The sequence below is a fragment of the Culicoides brevitarsis genome, chromosome 3, assembly GCF_036172545.1.
Source record: "Culicoides brevitarsis isolate CSIRO-B50_1 chromosome 3, AGI_CSIRO_Cbre_v1, whole genome shotgun sequence".
Taxonomy (NCBI): domain Eukaryota; kingdom Metazoa; phylum Arthropoda; class Insecta; order Diptera; family Ceratopogonidae; genus Culicoides; species Culicoides brevitarsis.
The window spans coordinates 25,659,470-25,675,945 of record NC_087087.1 but is presented as its reverse complement, the minus strand read 5'-3'; the positions used below and the strand labels follow the sequence as shown (position 1 = coordinate 25,675,945).

The window sequence follows — 16,476 nt, the reverse complement described above, 5'->3', positions numbered from 1 at the left end:
ATTCTTTAATTAACCATTAATTAATTTTATATGACTGAGTGTTAATTTTATTTTTTATTAATTTTTTTTAATAAATTAAAAAATAATTCAATTTTTGACTAGAAAAAAATAAAAATAAAATGACTTAGAATTGTTTCATATTTTTTTTTTAATTAATTGTATAATGTTGCAATTTTTTTGGTCAATACACGTGCATATTATTATTGTTTTTTTTTTTCATTCTTAATTTTTACGGATATAAAATTTATCTTTTCTGTATTTTTTTTTCAATATCTCTAAATATGCAATTCTTTGTTGTATGATAATAAATATTATTATTTTTTTTTTGTGCTTTTTTCATAAGGGATGAAAATTTCCTGTCATTCATTGATATTTTCAGCGGGTTTTTCACTATTAATACATCTCGTAAGTAATCCAATATATGATGTTTTGTTATTATTTTAAATTAAATGTAAACTATTGACACAGTTAAATATTTATACACAAGAACTTTTGACGCAAATTTATCATAATTGTTTTTTTTTTAATAATATATGTTGAATTTAACAAATTTGCTCATCATCTTAATTAAAGTTAGTATTGCTCAAAAAAGTTTCCTCTTTTAATTTTTATGTCTAAGTATTTTTTTTTTACTTTATTAATTATTATTTAATGATTTTTTTCTCCGTTTCACTTTCTATTTTTTTTTTATTTTTTAAAAGCTTTAAATATAGTTTATCCGATTTTTTTTTTCATTTTTGTTGGTAAATATGAAGGGTACAGGTAACGTTGTACATTACGGAATTTGTGAAGGTTTTCTATAATTTTCCCGATTTGTTTGTCTTTTTTTATAGGTACAATAATTTTTGTTTTCTAAGTCTCTCTAAAACACTATAGTTGCTACTTTTTTTGGTTGATTTTTCACTACAAATTATGTTATAGATGTCTGTGTTTTCTTGCATATATCCATTGTTATTGCCCTGAAAAATATAAATAAAAAATTAATTAATTTTTAAAAAATTTTAGAATTTAATAATTTATAAAAAAAAATTTAAATAACTTTTTTTCTTAAAAAATTAATTAAATTTAATAATTAAATTTTAAAAATTTAAATAAATTAAAAAATATAATTAAAAAAAAATTTAATAATTATTTAAATTAATTTTTTAATTAAAAAAACTAAAATTATCAATTTTAAATAATTAGATTTTAAAAAATTTAAATAATTTAAAATTAAATAAATTAAAAATTTAATGAATAAAAAAATGGAATAAAATTTTAATTTTAAATAATAAATTAATAAATTTAATAATAACTTAAAAAAAATTAATAAATTTATTTTTTTATTAAAAAAATGTAAATTATTAATTTTAGATAATTAGATTTTATTAAATAAATTAATTTATAAAATAAAAAAAATAATTAAATTTTTTAAATTAAATTTTAATTAGGTGAGGTTAAATAAAATGAATTTAATAATTTAAAAAATAATAATTTTAATATAAATTAATTAAATATTATTTTAATTAAAAATAAATAATGAAATATCTTACCATTTATACTATCAGTGCTTCTAGTTGATGTTGTATTATTTAAGCTATTATTATTTGTATCATTACTATGTCTAATGCATCTAGGAATATCATTACTACTATTATTACTATTAATTTGGTCACCGCCATCGCCATTAAAATGCAATTCATCAATTAGATCGCTGTCTCGTGCGCCGCCGCTCGCGATATGATCGGACATTAACGCACCGTGATGTTGTATTTGCTGCTGCTGTTGAAAATTTCCCTCTTTGAATCTCTTGCTATGCTGATGTTGTTGCTGCTGCTGCTGATGATGATTCATCATAACCGTTTGTTCGGAAAATTGCGAATTACTGTACAAGTCGTAGTTATTTTTCGTGTCGTACATGTCATCCAAGTTGTTCAAGTCCTCATCTGTGCCGGCATTGCCCGCATTTCCCCCGCCTCCCGAATAGTAATCATTGCTCGCGAATTCGTGTCACATCAAATCGGAATCGTGACTGCGATTGTGATGGTTATGATCGACGGACGAGTCCATGTCACTGTCATTCGCTAAATCGAGATCTAGATCGTCGTCGTCGTCATCATCGAATTCCATTTGACGCGAATTTGGCGACATGCCGCATTGACTGGACTTTGGATCGTCATCTTTCCACTTGTCCATCGAACGACGACGGGCATTCATGAAGAAGTTACCAACGGTTGTCGGTTCCAAGCCTAATTGACGTGCTATTGTTACTTGCATTTCCTTTGAGGGACGTTTGGTTTCCTGAAAAAATAAAATTCGAAATTCATAAGAAACTCGTAAAAATTTAACAGGTTCTTCAAATTCTGCACCCACGTGACCAATTTTGAAATACAGCGCAAATTTTTTCATAGAGCTTCGTAAATGTTTTATAAAACCACGTGATTTATTCTGAAAAGTTTCTGATTTTTCACATGGTTTGTAAAAATATTTAGAAAGTTCTTCTAAGAAAGTCACGTGGTTAAACAAATTTTCAAACCATGTGGTTATTTCAAAAAAGTTATCACGTTATTATTTATTAAGAACGCAAATATTTTCAGAAAAACCACGTGACCTTTTTTAAAAAAGCAATTAAATTTCAAGAAAATTTTAGGAATTTAATTGGTTTTCAAAAATAGGTCACGTGGGTTTTTGAAAATTGCAAAGTCACGTGGTTTTACAAGATTTAAATGCTTACTTTAAAGATCGCTTGCAAAGTACGACGCTGCAAATCCGTAAACACCAATCGCGGTTTCTTCTGGTTCGGCATATGATCGTGTTGGATTTGCTCCTCTTTTCTCTTCACGACACCCGATGTATGAATATCTACAGAAAATTACGAAAGCAATTAAGAATTGATTCTGATAAAAAATTATTTAATTACTTACTATTGCCACGTTGAGGTATTTGAGCCGCTGTAGAGTAAATGGAAGAGAACATAGAAAATAATTTAGTAAGCAATACCCAAAGGAAGTGATAATTATGGGGAAATAATTTGTGTAAATTTGAAGCCGATACAATTATTGAAAATGTTTTCGATTTCTCGAGGAAGTTTATCGAACAGAATTGATAAATTTAAATTAATGGGTAAAAAAGAAGTGCAATTAACCCCTTGAGGAGTTAAATTAATCCCTTACAAGAATTTTTTAAATCCTTAAGGGATTAATTTAAGTTCTCAAGGTGTTTATAAGATCGCTTAAGAGGTTAGTTTAACCTCAAATTGAAATTTTGCATCAATATCTCCAAAAATTAATCAGGAAACACATCACTCGATATCAGCATTTCATCGAAAAAAATGGCATGAGGTTTTTTGATGGTTTTATATTAGTTAGTCCTAAAGTAGTCCAAAAAACCTTAATTCAAAAAAGCTCATCCTAGAATTTTAAATTTAGGTTTTTTGGGCTACTTTAAGCCTTACTAACATAAAATCATCAAAAAATTTCATGCCATTTTTTTTTTTCGATGAAATGCTGACATTGGGAGATTTGAGAATTAATTTAAATATTTAATGGAGTTTTTTTTTAAACCCATTTAGGAGGTTACTTTAATAAAGCGTTTTACTCTGAGAGATTTGAATGCAAAACTTCAATTTGAGGTTAATCTAACCTCTTAAGCGATCTTATTAACCCCTTGAGGAGTTAAATTAATCCCTTGAAAGGTTGTAGAACTCATTTAAGGGATTAATTTAACTTCCAGATGTCTATGTCGAAAGCTTTTTTCTGATATTTTCACGTTTCTACATGTTTCTGAGAAATTGAAGCTGAATAAGTCATTTAGAAGGTAGAAATTATTGACTTTCTATATGAAACTCTTTTTAAAAAGAAATCTTAAAGATACGCTCTTGAACAAAAGCTTTATCCTTTTGCTAAAGTTTAAAATTAAGTCAAAATCTTATTGGATCCTGTTCGATATTAAACAGAGTTCTCTTCTCATAATTTTGTTAAGATCAGAGGAAATCGAAAACATTTTTAATTATTGTATCTGCCTTAAATGGAAATTCAAATACTCTTATAGTACCTGCAAGTCGCAACGCTGACATTCTCTGATATTCAGGCTCCTGCAGCCATTTAAACATCCGTCGAAAGGTTTCTCGCCCCGACTTTAGCTTCGACCAAGGTTTCGGATTCCGCAGAAGATCAGAGAGCGTTCCTTGCGAACGACAGAGAACTCGTTGCGCGAATATTGCTTGCGGTATGCTGTAACGCTTGAGTTCCGCACTTATCCGTTGAGCCAAATCTTTCGTGTTAATCTCTTCCACGTCGTTTGTCAAATTTAATGATGATGCATTGACATTGTTTGTTTGCTGTTGCTGCTGCTGCGTTTGTTGTTGCTGCTGCTGCTGCTGCTGTTGTTGCTGTTGGTTCGTAGCGACATGCAGATTGTTCGAATTGAGACCATTTTTGTTATTGAGATTAATGTGTTGATTAGCGATGGTTATGGTATTGAGTGATTTGGGATTGTTGTTGGGTGCCGTTGTGAGGAGATGTTGATGCACTTGCGACTGTTGAATGGCGAGCAAAGGCGGCGACGGCGACTGGGGCGGCACATCGCGATGCATTTGGGAGATTTGCACGAGACCTGGCGGCGTACCGTCATGCGGATGGGATCCCATCGAGGGTAAGCCTCCGTTCATGCTTAAACTGCTGGAGCAGAAATTCGTGCCGCCCGGCGAATGTAAAGAGCTTTCTTGCGGCGAAAGTTGCGGACTTTGACTCTGTAGGTTATTTCGCATCATGTCGCGATGACTGTAGGGCGACTCGTAGCCATTGGGCGACATGCTCTTCGCCGGCGACTGTATCTCCGTTTGACTGAAGCTGCTCTGCGGCGAGAGCGGGCTCGGTTGCTGCAGCCCCAGATTCGTGGGCGACGAGTAACTGTGTGGCGGTGAAATACCAATTGAAGGCAGCTTATCAAAGTGATAGGGGGAATTTACATTAAGGCCTAAATTTATGTTCATATTATTGTTTTGGAAACTACTGTTACTTCCGTGTCCTCCGTACGCAAACTTGTCCGACATTGTCGAGATCGGGGGCAAGGGTTGCAACGGCGTCAATGTGGCATACGATGAACTCGGACTGAAACCGGGTGGCGACATGCGACCCCCATTGACAGATGTCAACGTTTGGTATGTCGGCTCGTTCAGGTGATTCCGAAAATCTGTGTCGATAATTTCGGATGACGTGGGCGTCAGTTTGCCCGGACTCAGTAACTGGCTGTCACGCGAATCCTCCTGCGGTTGCACAATCACAGATAATATTTCTTGCTTGCTACTATGCTCCAGACTAATTTCTACCTCGTCTGTCGACGACAAATCCTCGCTGTTATTTGTACTAATTAAGTCGCCGTCATTTGTCGGAGATACTGTCGTACTTCCGCCGCCACCGCCTCCTTTGAGCAATTCCAAGCCGTGGGCTGTGCGAGCGGAAATTATCCTTGTTCGCTGCTCGACAATATTGTCGCCAACTTCGCGATATTCCACAATGTGACGACGAGATGCCGACGACGACGACGAGCCATGATGATGGTTTGTTACGGTCGTTGCTGTTGTTACGAGTGGCACGGCACCAATCATGACGACAGTACCGTGATTTCCGTGATGCGAATGATGATGATGGGATCGCGTTACGACATTATTCGACGACGAGTCATCCGTTTCCACGATGAGAGTCTCACCGATGGGCTCCTGCTCTATAATATCCCCGATATTATCCATGCTTGATAGTGTAAGCATTTGATATCTCTTTCAATTTTTACTGCTTTCGTCTCAAAAAATTCCTTTTTATTAAAAACTTTCACACTGTTAACCACAAAAACTCAAATTTCAACCGAAAATGTCCTTTGATTTTTCTTTATTATTTATCATGTATTACAGCAAATTTCAAAGATGGAGGTCGTCATTGCATTTTCATACGTGTATCACGAAAGCATTTTCCTTTTATTCCTTTTATTTATCTCTTGTTTTGTTTTTAAAATTCAAAACTTAAAACTTATTTAATCACAAAAATTCAAACACCGAAAAAAATTAAAAAAACAAGAAATTAAAAGTGAAGTAGAAATTTTCTCTCCCTCACTTTTTTTTTATATATATGTCCACAAAATGTGTTCTCTACACAATACTCATAAGCTCTTGTTTTCCTTTTTCATTATTATTACTGTCAGTGCTTTGCATTTCCGAAAGTAGTACGGCGCATGTCCAAGCACACGATTGCGCACTAACTCACGATCGCCATCTTAATATTTTGTCCATGCATTTATTTTTTAAATGTATATTTATCACTTTATTCCTCTTATTTTTGTGATTTTTTATGATTTTTTAGGTTTTTTTGGTGAAAATTTAAAATTATTGCTGTTTGATTGGTTATTTGATGAGAATTTTTTTCCTTTTTTTGTACAAAACCACAAAACTAATGACGTCGTTTTAAATTTTTTTATTCCGGTGTGCAAAATTTTTTGGATTTTTTGCGGTTTAATCCTTTTATTGTGGTTTTTGTTGAATAATTAAGTGACAATAACACAAATCACATCCAATATTTTGTATAAATTTCGGGTTTTGATGATATTTTTTTGTATTAACTTTTAATTTTTTATTTATTTATATTTTTTTTTAGATTTTTAATGTGATAAGTACACGAAATTCGCGTTTTAGAAGTTTTAGGTTGCAAATATTGTTTTAGAAAAATGATAAAAATAATAATAAATGTTATATATGCACTTTAGTCACTGCCTTATTATATTTAATAATAATATTATGTGTATTTTTTTATTATATTATATTTATTATTGTACACACACCGCATTTGTTCGCGTTAGCAGCAATGGTTTTGTACTAAGGGTTGTGAAACATGAATTTCCCCTGCGACTCCCTTATTTTATTTTTCTTCTCGCACACAAATACATCCTCACCACTACAGAGACAGGACGACGCAATGTACCTGCTATAGCTGTACCGCGGTGCTAGACTTGGTTATTATATAAGCGCATATAGAACACTATCAAACTTCTAACAAGAAATTAATGTACAGTGCGTAACAGTCGCGCGCTAGTAGGTCGTTCGTGCACATTTTCGGAATAAGGATACTACTACTTCGTATTGTGTAATATATACCTCGTTGAATTAACGACAAAAAAATAACAACAAAAATGTCATGTTTGTCTTTCGTCAGTCAGTATATGCGACATGTCATAAATTCTCTTATGAGAACAATTGATAAGTAATTTTAAAGAATTTTTGATAGAGAGATGAAAACCCCTTGAAGCGAATTTTACTTTAAAAGTTTTACATTTTTAATTTTTTTTTGTATGTTCGTGAACATTTCGTGAGGAGTTGGAGGAGGATATCATAAATAACACGAATATATCATGAGAACCAATTTCATACAGCGACTTATTTACATTACTTGAACCTTTTTGTTTTGTTTGTTTTTTCATTTGTTGTTTCTGTGTGTGTTTGGTAGTCATAACTTTCGTATGCTATTTTTTATTTCGTATTCATATTCAATTCATCATTTATCGCAAAGCATTAGAGAAATTTTTGTCAATAGAAAATGTGGTTTAAAGGGAAATTGAGGTCTGTCTTATAGTATGTTATGAATTTGAAGCCATTAACTTGATTTGAAGGATTAAAATGACAATAGCTCATAATATGTTTTGTTATGATTTAGTAGTCTAGTCTAGAATTAGATTCAAAGTTTCATATATTAAAACTTATCCAAAAGCTGACATTGTTTTGTTATAATTAGTTTTACATTAATCGCCTTAACTTTTGGAAACAATGTTTGTAATTTATTTACATTAAGATTAAATACCATATACTGTTTCTTGCTTATGAGTGCTTAATAATTTGATTGAAAACTATTTTATTATTGCAGGACTCGTCAATTTGTTTCGTTTAATATGAGGTAAAGTAAGAATCGTAGGCTTCCTTTGATAAACGAGTATTGGTGTTCGAAAATCTGATCCATTATAGAAGTTTGAATCTTTAATAGATGTAAATTTTCATCCTTTTTCCATACTTGAGACTCCATAATGGGTTTTCATTTTTTTTTATAAAAATTTAATTCGTTACTAATTGTATTTGAAGCTTTTAGTTTACGTATAAATCACTTTTTTTTTGGCTGGAAACTTTTCTAAGTTATGATCTGAAGAGTTTTTGAAGCATTTTATATAGTAATAGTAAATTTCATTTTGTTGAACTTCTACTCTGTTCAATGAACAAATATTTCTTAATTAATCGAGCAGGGTAAAAAGCCTTTACATTACATACAGAATCCCATTTGAAAGTTACAAATTGAAAACGTAATTCGAACAGTTGTCATTCTTGCAAGGCCCAAAACTCATCCAAGTATCTACCAAGCGGAAAGTGGCCAACAACCAAGTCCAACTCCTTTACGATTATCCGCGGCAGAGGTGTTTATGCTTATTGGCTTCAACAGAGATCTTATATAGACTGTAATTTTCTTTAACTTTAATTTTGACTCGTTATCATTGAAGAAAAATATAGAAGTTTCTGACATCCTTGAACTTCTGAAAACGAAAGAATTTGAACGAATTTGATCCTTAAACAAATTTACAAAAAGTGACTTACCATAACCTAAAAATCAACCGAGATGCTTAAGTTCAATCTTTAAGTTCAAAATTGTATTTTTACATAGGATTCAAGTTAAAATCTCATCAATGTATAAAATTGAAAACCTAAAAAGATTTATTCTTTAAGCGCTTTAGCCAATTTTTAATTTTATACTTACCTTCATTCCCATGATGTATAAAGTTGTACCTTACGAAAATATCAACTTTATTACCTTTCTTCCATCATATCTTGTTCCCTGTAAAGTAAAAAGAAAACATTAGAAACATTTTCATGCCTTCAACTATATTACACTCTACAACCAAAGACGGGTCATTGCCCAAAATATTTTCGGCTATTTATTCAGTATTCATGCTGTTTTCTGTCTGTTGTCTCTTCGTAGTCAGACTTGAACGTGTTAATTATTTCACTTTCATATTTATGATGGAAAAACGCAAACCAGGTAATGAATTGTAAATATACTTCTTTTACTTCCAAAGTGACACATGTTACAAGGTTAGGGTGTCCCTGTGATTTCCAAGATTCACTATGATTTGATTGACAGACATCCTAAGACCATATTTTTTCGGGGTAATGACGTTCGCACAAAAATGATACCATAAAAATTTTATGTTCCATACGATTTGTAGGTAAGTATATAAAAGTAATAGTAAACGAGGATTTCATATTTTTTTTCGTACCAAGCGTTAAACGAGAACAACTATTTGTTTATTGTTACAGTGAACCGGCTCAAGTCCCTAAATGTTAAATACGATCGTAGAGGATCTCATTACCCCTATTTTTTGTGCGCTGCACTTGGTTAACAATTCGTCGTCAATGGTTGAGCGAAACCCTCGGTGAACGTGATCGAGTATTTATCATCAACGATCAAACGAGGATGATGATGTAATAGGGACTGCTTCAATTAATTGAAATTTCTCGTGACAGACACAGAACACAGCAGGGAAATATAGTCTGACGATTACAATTAAAAAACATTTCTCGTACATTGACCTGCGTATGATCGTCGTTCGTTCATTCATGAAAAGGACGAACGGAGTTTAAATGTCTTGTTTAAAAGGACCGAATGTGGCGAAGCGGAACGTACATACAGGTAACTTGATTTTTATTTTGATACGATGTGAAAAGTGCGAGACAAAAAGGAAATTTGCCCTTGAGCCATACTTTCGGAGAATTAGCTTCGTTGTTTGAAAACTTTTGTTTTCCTTCCTCTTTTCTCGTATTTGCTTTTCACTTTGCATCCTCACATGGACAACAAAAAATTTTACTCTGATTATGTATTTATGCATCGAGAATGCATTCCACGTACCGTGTTACGCTTCATGGATGCTCACACGTGTCAGTGGTGCTTTTATTATCAAAAGGGAACAAAAATCACTTGCATGTTTCTTTTTACTTTTCATTGCAGTAGTACGAAATGTATGTTTATATGCAAAGGGGACACATGTTTCCTTTTGTTGTTTAGTTCTGCTGTCTAAGCAAAAAGTACACGTACACGTACGTACGTCTATAGGCTGTACGTGTATGTGGTATATGGATGTATGTATTTAACACAAAGGGTGCGCGTGCGTCAAACATCTGTTCGGATCGATAAAATTATTATAATTACACATTTTGTAAGCAAATATAAACATTTTTTAAGTCGCATAGTTCCTGTCTACGGTATAGGCCTTGTATATGTCACAAATTTTTTGCCGACAACTATGTATTTACATGCAACTATAAATAGCATAGATACATAAGAGGGACAGATAAGGAAATCCAATTTACTGATATGATCACTTTTTTTTTGAATTTATGCCACAAAATGAACATGCTTAAGTTGCACTTTTATGACCTCTTCAAAGCTTTTTTTTTGTAGAGTTCTCGGGAAACTCCAACGACTTATTTTAAATCTATAAGCAATGATGTTGCATGAGTAGGAAGCAATATAGTTGCAATAATTCAAAACGTTAAATGGTCACGTGTCTTTCGTTGGTTGAATGAGTTGAAAAATTTAAATTTATGCACCGAAAGTTTTTCTTGCAGGACACGTGGCGCATTAAAGGAATAAACAGGAAATAGTTTTATCGTCGTTGCTGCTTCTAATGGATTTTCATGCTGTAAGTTCAATTAGAAGAGAGGATATTCAAGATTCAGCTAAATCATGCCAAGTAAGTATTTATTGAAAAAATTTACCATTCTTTGTTAGTTGAAAAAAAATTAATAGAAAAAAATTTTAACTTTTTGAAACATTTTTTAATTTAATTTTTTTTAAAAAGGCTCTTCATCTTAACATTAATCTGAATGTTCATTTTAATATTTTTTTTTATTTCAAAGCGATGAAAAATTTACTTCCAATGTATCTGACAACTAACATCGAAAAAATGGGCGATGGATAATCATACAAATTAAGAAATAGCTCAAACCTTAGACCAAAATAAGATAAATCGAACAACGAACAAGCAGTGGCGGATTAACTGAAAATTGAATCTAACTGAAACTGAACCTAGTGGGACGAAATAACCTTTTTTAAGGCCCTGGAGTCTTGAAAATAAGGGCCTCAAACTTTTACAAGGAGAAATTCCCGAAATTTAAATTTTTTTGAAAAAAAATTTTTTTTTTCATTTTTATTATTTTTTCAAAAAATTAAAAATTTCGGTATATCTCCTTGTAAAAGTTTGAGGGCCTTATTTTTATGACCACATGGCCTTAAAAAAAGGTAATTTCGTCGCACTGGGAATTTAAGAGCCCATTTTAAAGAATTTTGTTTTACAGGAAGCTCTGGGCCTAAGGCTTTAGCTGTATCAGCCTAAAGGTAAGTCCGCCACTGCGAACAAGGATCAGTGTGGTACAAAGGTGTCAAAATATTCAATGAAATGTCAAGTCTGTACGAAACTTACTGTGATAATATAAATGAATTCAAGAAAAATGCCCTGAAATACGTGAAAAGTACATTTAATCGAAAAATGGACCTATCAAAAACAACGTTCAAGGGTTCATATTGATCTCTTAAAGGATCAAAATGATCTCTTGAAAGATTCAGTTAATCCCTTAAGAGATCAGATTAAACACTTAATGGAACAAATTGATCTCTTAAGGGATAAAAAATTCTCTTAAAAGATCATTTTGACTCCTAAGGGGTCAACCTGATCCTTTAAGGGATCAATCTGACCCGTTTTTCGCCTAAAGGTTATTTTATTCTTACTCGATAGTTTTTACCACAGATTTGTGAAAAAAAATACAAAAATGAGATAAAATTACTTTTAGTGTGGCAAAATTTATATTTTCATAAGAAATTATTAAAAAAATTCTCAAAATTCACGGGTCTTATTGAGAATAATTCATTTCATTCGAACTTGAATGCATAGTAAGAAGTTCAGTGACTATATTTTTTTTACGAAAGCCTAAGTTCAAATAAATACCAAAAGTGAATAAATTGAACCATTTCAAAAAATACAGAATAGAGTATTACGAATGCAATGAAAAATGTTCTTTCAAACTATTTGAAAACCATAAAATCGAAAGTTAAAGAAGGGCACTTGTATGAATTAAGAAGCAATAATTAAGACCTTTTATGAGCAAAATTTTATTTAATATAAAGGTGTTAGAAATTTTTTTTACCAAATTTTAATACAATTTGTAAGAGATTGTGTGATTTCAAAAGAAAATTTCTCTCATTTGCCCGTCAAAAAGTTAATGTGAACAATTAAAAAATCAAACCATCCAAAAATGGATAACAAATTAAGTCAAAAATGAATTCAGAGGCTTTCAAAGCTTTTTTTAATTAATTAATTAATTTTTCGTTCTTTTTTTTTTGACAACCTAAATAATTAATAATCATAAAACTTTTTGTTTGACTTACTTGAAAAATTTCTCCTTGTATATTTCTCTTCTTAACAACCAAATTACATGAAAATCAACTGCAATTTCGTAATAAAATCCACCCAAGAATATCGGAAAGTCTCTAAAATGAAAGTAATATTCATAAAAAAAAATAAATGCAAAACCGCATAAAAAATAAAATTTATTGCAATTGACGTGAAGTATGGAGGAGAGAGAGAGGCCCAAACTCGTAAATAAGTGATAAAATAACAGTAAAGGTAATGTTGTCTTTGATAAATTAATGTTTCAGTTTTTTTTCGCTTGTTCATTGCGACTTTCAATTTCAAAAAAATGTCATTATTGTTAATTTTTAATTATTTTTTTTAATAAATTTGTAGTTTTAATGAATTGGACAAAAAATAGATCAATATCGAGATAAATCTGCATTAAAATTAATTAAGAGTTAACATTGAAGTGAGATAAGATGAAGAAGTGTTAAACTTTTTTCAAAGGCCGTATACTATTCAAAGTAAACAATTGCTTTTCAAAGTTACTCAACTTCGGATTTTTCTCATTTTTTATTTAAAAAAAAATTAAAAACTTACTTTTAGTTGAAGATCTCCATTTTTTCATGCATATGTACATAAAAATACCGCACAAAAGAAAATCATAAAAACACTTCTCTCGTATTATTATCGGTGACTTTACTCGTTTTGTGTAGCTACTTAACAGCTGTTCGCATACACAAAGCAAATCCGCCTTCGGCAAGTGTTCGTTAGCTCATTGCTCGAAAAAAATTACACTTTTGTTTATTTATCGAGCGACTACGGAAAGAGCTACAAGTGCAGAGGTTGGTGCTTCCGAGAAATTTATTTCGAGTTATGTAAATCACGTGCATCTCTAAAATACTTCCGAGAATCTGAAAAATTAAAAAAAAAATTAATTAAGTATTTGGAACAAATTCCAAAAAATTAAAAAAAAATGTAAACAAAAGCTAATAGTGCAGAAAATTGAAAAATAATATTTTTTTATTGCAAAACTGCAACAAGTGCAACATGTGTTAAATTCAACGACCTTTCAAAAATTTATTGTTTTAAAATTAAAATTTTCAATTATTCATACAAGTCAAGTTTCGCGTTATGAAACAATTTAAAAAAAAATTTGACTTAAAAATTTTTTGTGTGATAAATCAATCGCGCGTGTAAGCAAAAATAACGTTTAACAAAAAAAAATTATAAATTATTTTAAAGAAAAAAAATCATGGAAAAATATGTTGAATAATCAAAAAATGAGAGAAAAAATCATGAAAGATATTTATTGTTAATGAATAGTGGTTGTGATTGTTGCTGGTTATTTACTTTAAATATTTTTTCGTTGTTCAGTTATTTGCTGCAGTAAAACTGTTTTTGGATTTGGATATTAAAAAAAAAAAAAAAAATATCAAAGTGAGTATTAAATTATTTTGAAATTCTGAAAGTCATTTAGAAAGCATTAAGCGTGTAAATTTGTGTAAAGTAAGAATTTTGCATTTTTTTATCATATTTTTAACTGATATGATGACGAGACAGTCGAATTTTTATTTTTTGGTTCTGGATGTTGATTTGGCAGGTTGTTATTATTCTTACTGTTAAGTTGAAAAGTAATAAATGTACATAAATAAATAAATATTTAACAGTTAAGAGAGAGTGTTGAACAGAAGTGGCAGAAATAAAGAATGTAGAAGTAAATTAAGCAGCGTGACAAATTTTTGAATGAACACTTTTTTGAGAATTTTTTATATATGAATCAAAATGAAGTATTTTGCTACCTTTGCATTTTTTTAAAATTAAAATTTAGATTTTTTCTGAAAAATATTTATATTTCAAAATTTAAAAAAATTAATTAAATTTTTATTATAATTAATTAATAAAAAAAATATATATTTAATTATTTAAAAATAAATATTAACAAAATTTAAAAAAAAAAATAAAATAAATAAATAAAAAAATTTTTTGCATTTTAAAAAAGTATTAAATTAATTATTTGAACATTTTTTTTTAAATTTAAATGAATAAAAAAATTATAATCAGCACCTGTTCAAATTGATAAAATAATTTAAAAATAAAACTTGAGACAAAAAAATTATTAAAAATATTTATTTTTATTTATTATTAAATTTATTTATTCATTTTAAAATTTTAAAAATTAATTAAATTTTAATTATATTTAATAAATAAAAAAATATTTATTTCAAAAATTAAAAAAAATAAAAAAAAATAATTAAAAAAAAATTAAAATAAAAAAATATAAATTGATTAATAAAAAATTAAAAAAAAAAAAATTAATTAATTTAAAAAATTTAAAAAATAAAATAATTAAATTATAATTTTTTATTTTTGTTTTAGTATTAAATTTTATTATTTAATTTAATTATTTCAATTAAATTTAAGTAAATTTTATGAAATCAAATATTAAGAAATTTTTAATATTGCAAAATTTTAAGATTTAAACCTCATAATAGGCTTAGCTTTCCAAAATTGGTCAAAAAAATGTTTTTTTATTTCAAAAGCCAAATTTAATACTAATATTATGAATACTAAGTATTTATATAAAATATTAAGTTATTAAATATTAATAAAAAAAAAAAAAAAATTTAATGTTGACTGTGAATCACAAATATTATCACAAAATTTACAAAAATTTAGCTTTTTTCATATTTTTAAAAAAATTCTATAACACTTTTTCAAACATTTTAATTAAATATCGATCAAAATTTTTTTCTCGACCCATCTGTCGATCAATAAAATCTATTTCATAACATAAACTTCACGTCATTGCTCATCACTTGCTTCTCAGTTTCATGCAATTTGCTTGTTAACATCTTCTTCATGCTCAGGAACATCAAAAAAATCATAACAACAAAGCGTCGTGCTTATTTACCATAACTCGCACAACAATATCTGAGCCAAGTAGAAGAAGAATAATAAGAATCATCTATGCAAATAGGGCATAAAGAATAATTAAGAACAGCGAATGTTACAATTTTTTTACACTTTCTACTTGAAATTTGCAACATTTGTAACAAAAACGTCAAACTCGTCAAAAAATCAGGTTCAATGTCAAAAGCGAATTCGGAACGTGCCGCTGTTAAATGTAAAAAAAGTAATCCGTCTTAATAACTTGGAGGTAATTTCTGTCATCGCGTGCATTTCGTTTCATGTTACAGAATGAGTGCACTTGAGCAGATTAACAAAAGTTGCTGCGATAAGCACTTAACTTTTGTGACAACTTACTTTTATTTTTTTTTTTTGCAAAATTGTGGAAAAAATAATATTATCAAGAAAATCAATTAGACTTGCTTGATTGTGTTCCTCCTTTCACTTTGAATTCTATATGATTTTAGAGGGAAAAATTTTTTTCATGCAAAAATTGGCGTGAATTTTTAACGAAAAACTTCAATTTTTTTCAGTAACAGACGGTCTCTTGCAATTTTGCATGCTTTCCTAAACAATTATTCAACAAGACATCCAAGATTTAAATAATTTGATTTTTTTTGTTAAATACTCTTCCAATTTGCGAACAATAAAAATAAAGTTCAAAATCGTACGTAGACTTTCACAATACAATAAGGTTTTTATCATGCTCTAATTATGTTAATGAGCAAGCAAAGTACGATTCTGGATCTAAATTAAAATTAAAAAACAAACAAAAAATTTTTTTCTGTACGACAGCGAAAGCACAAAAGTGAAGAGAAAGACGTAATTATCTTGACAAGGTTAGTGAAAATACAAATCGATCACGAACAGCACCGGATTTAGTTTTATTTGTCTATTGGACTGACCCCTAAAATCAATGAAGCAAGGTTTGTTTCAGCTAAAAAAAAAAAGAGAATTAAAGCGAAAGAAATTAAACATAATAATAACACTATAAACATACTTGTGCATCCATTCAATTCGTTATGATTTATTAATTTTTTGTGCTTCTTTGTTTTCTAAAGTAATAAGAAGTATTTGAGTAAAAAATGTGGAATTTATGGCAAAAGATTGATTGAGTTATTAGTGACGATCAAATTTATGGGAAAAAATTTTTTTTTT

General features: G+C 29.6%; 1 protein-coding gene across 1 annotated transcript; it reads right to left on the bottom strand.

Moving 5' to 3' along the window:
* Window positions 1-707: 707 nt before the first annotated feature.
* On the bottom strand, window positions 708-5,728 carry LOC134835420 (hepatocyte nuclear factor 6). Its single transcript, XM_063850298.1, has 6 exons — window positions 4,487-5,728; window positions 4,033-4,369; window positions 2,904-2,930; window positions 2,714-2,841; window positions 1,533-2,280; window positions 708-959 (listed from the first exon to the last, which is right to left on the bottom strand). Exons 1-5 carry the CDS (start codon window positions 5,726-5,728, stop codon window positions 1,990-1,992), a joined length of 2,025 nt encoding a protein of 674 aa, XP_063706368.1. The 3' UTR covers window positions 708-959; window positions 1,533-1,989.
* Window positions 5,729-16,476: the final 10,748 nt, after the last annotated feature.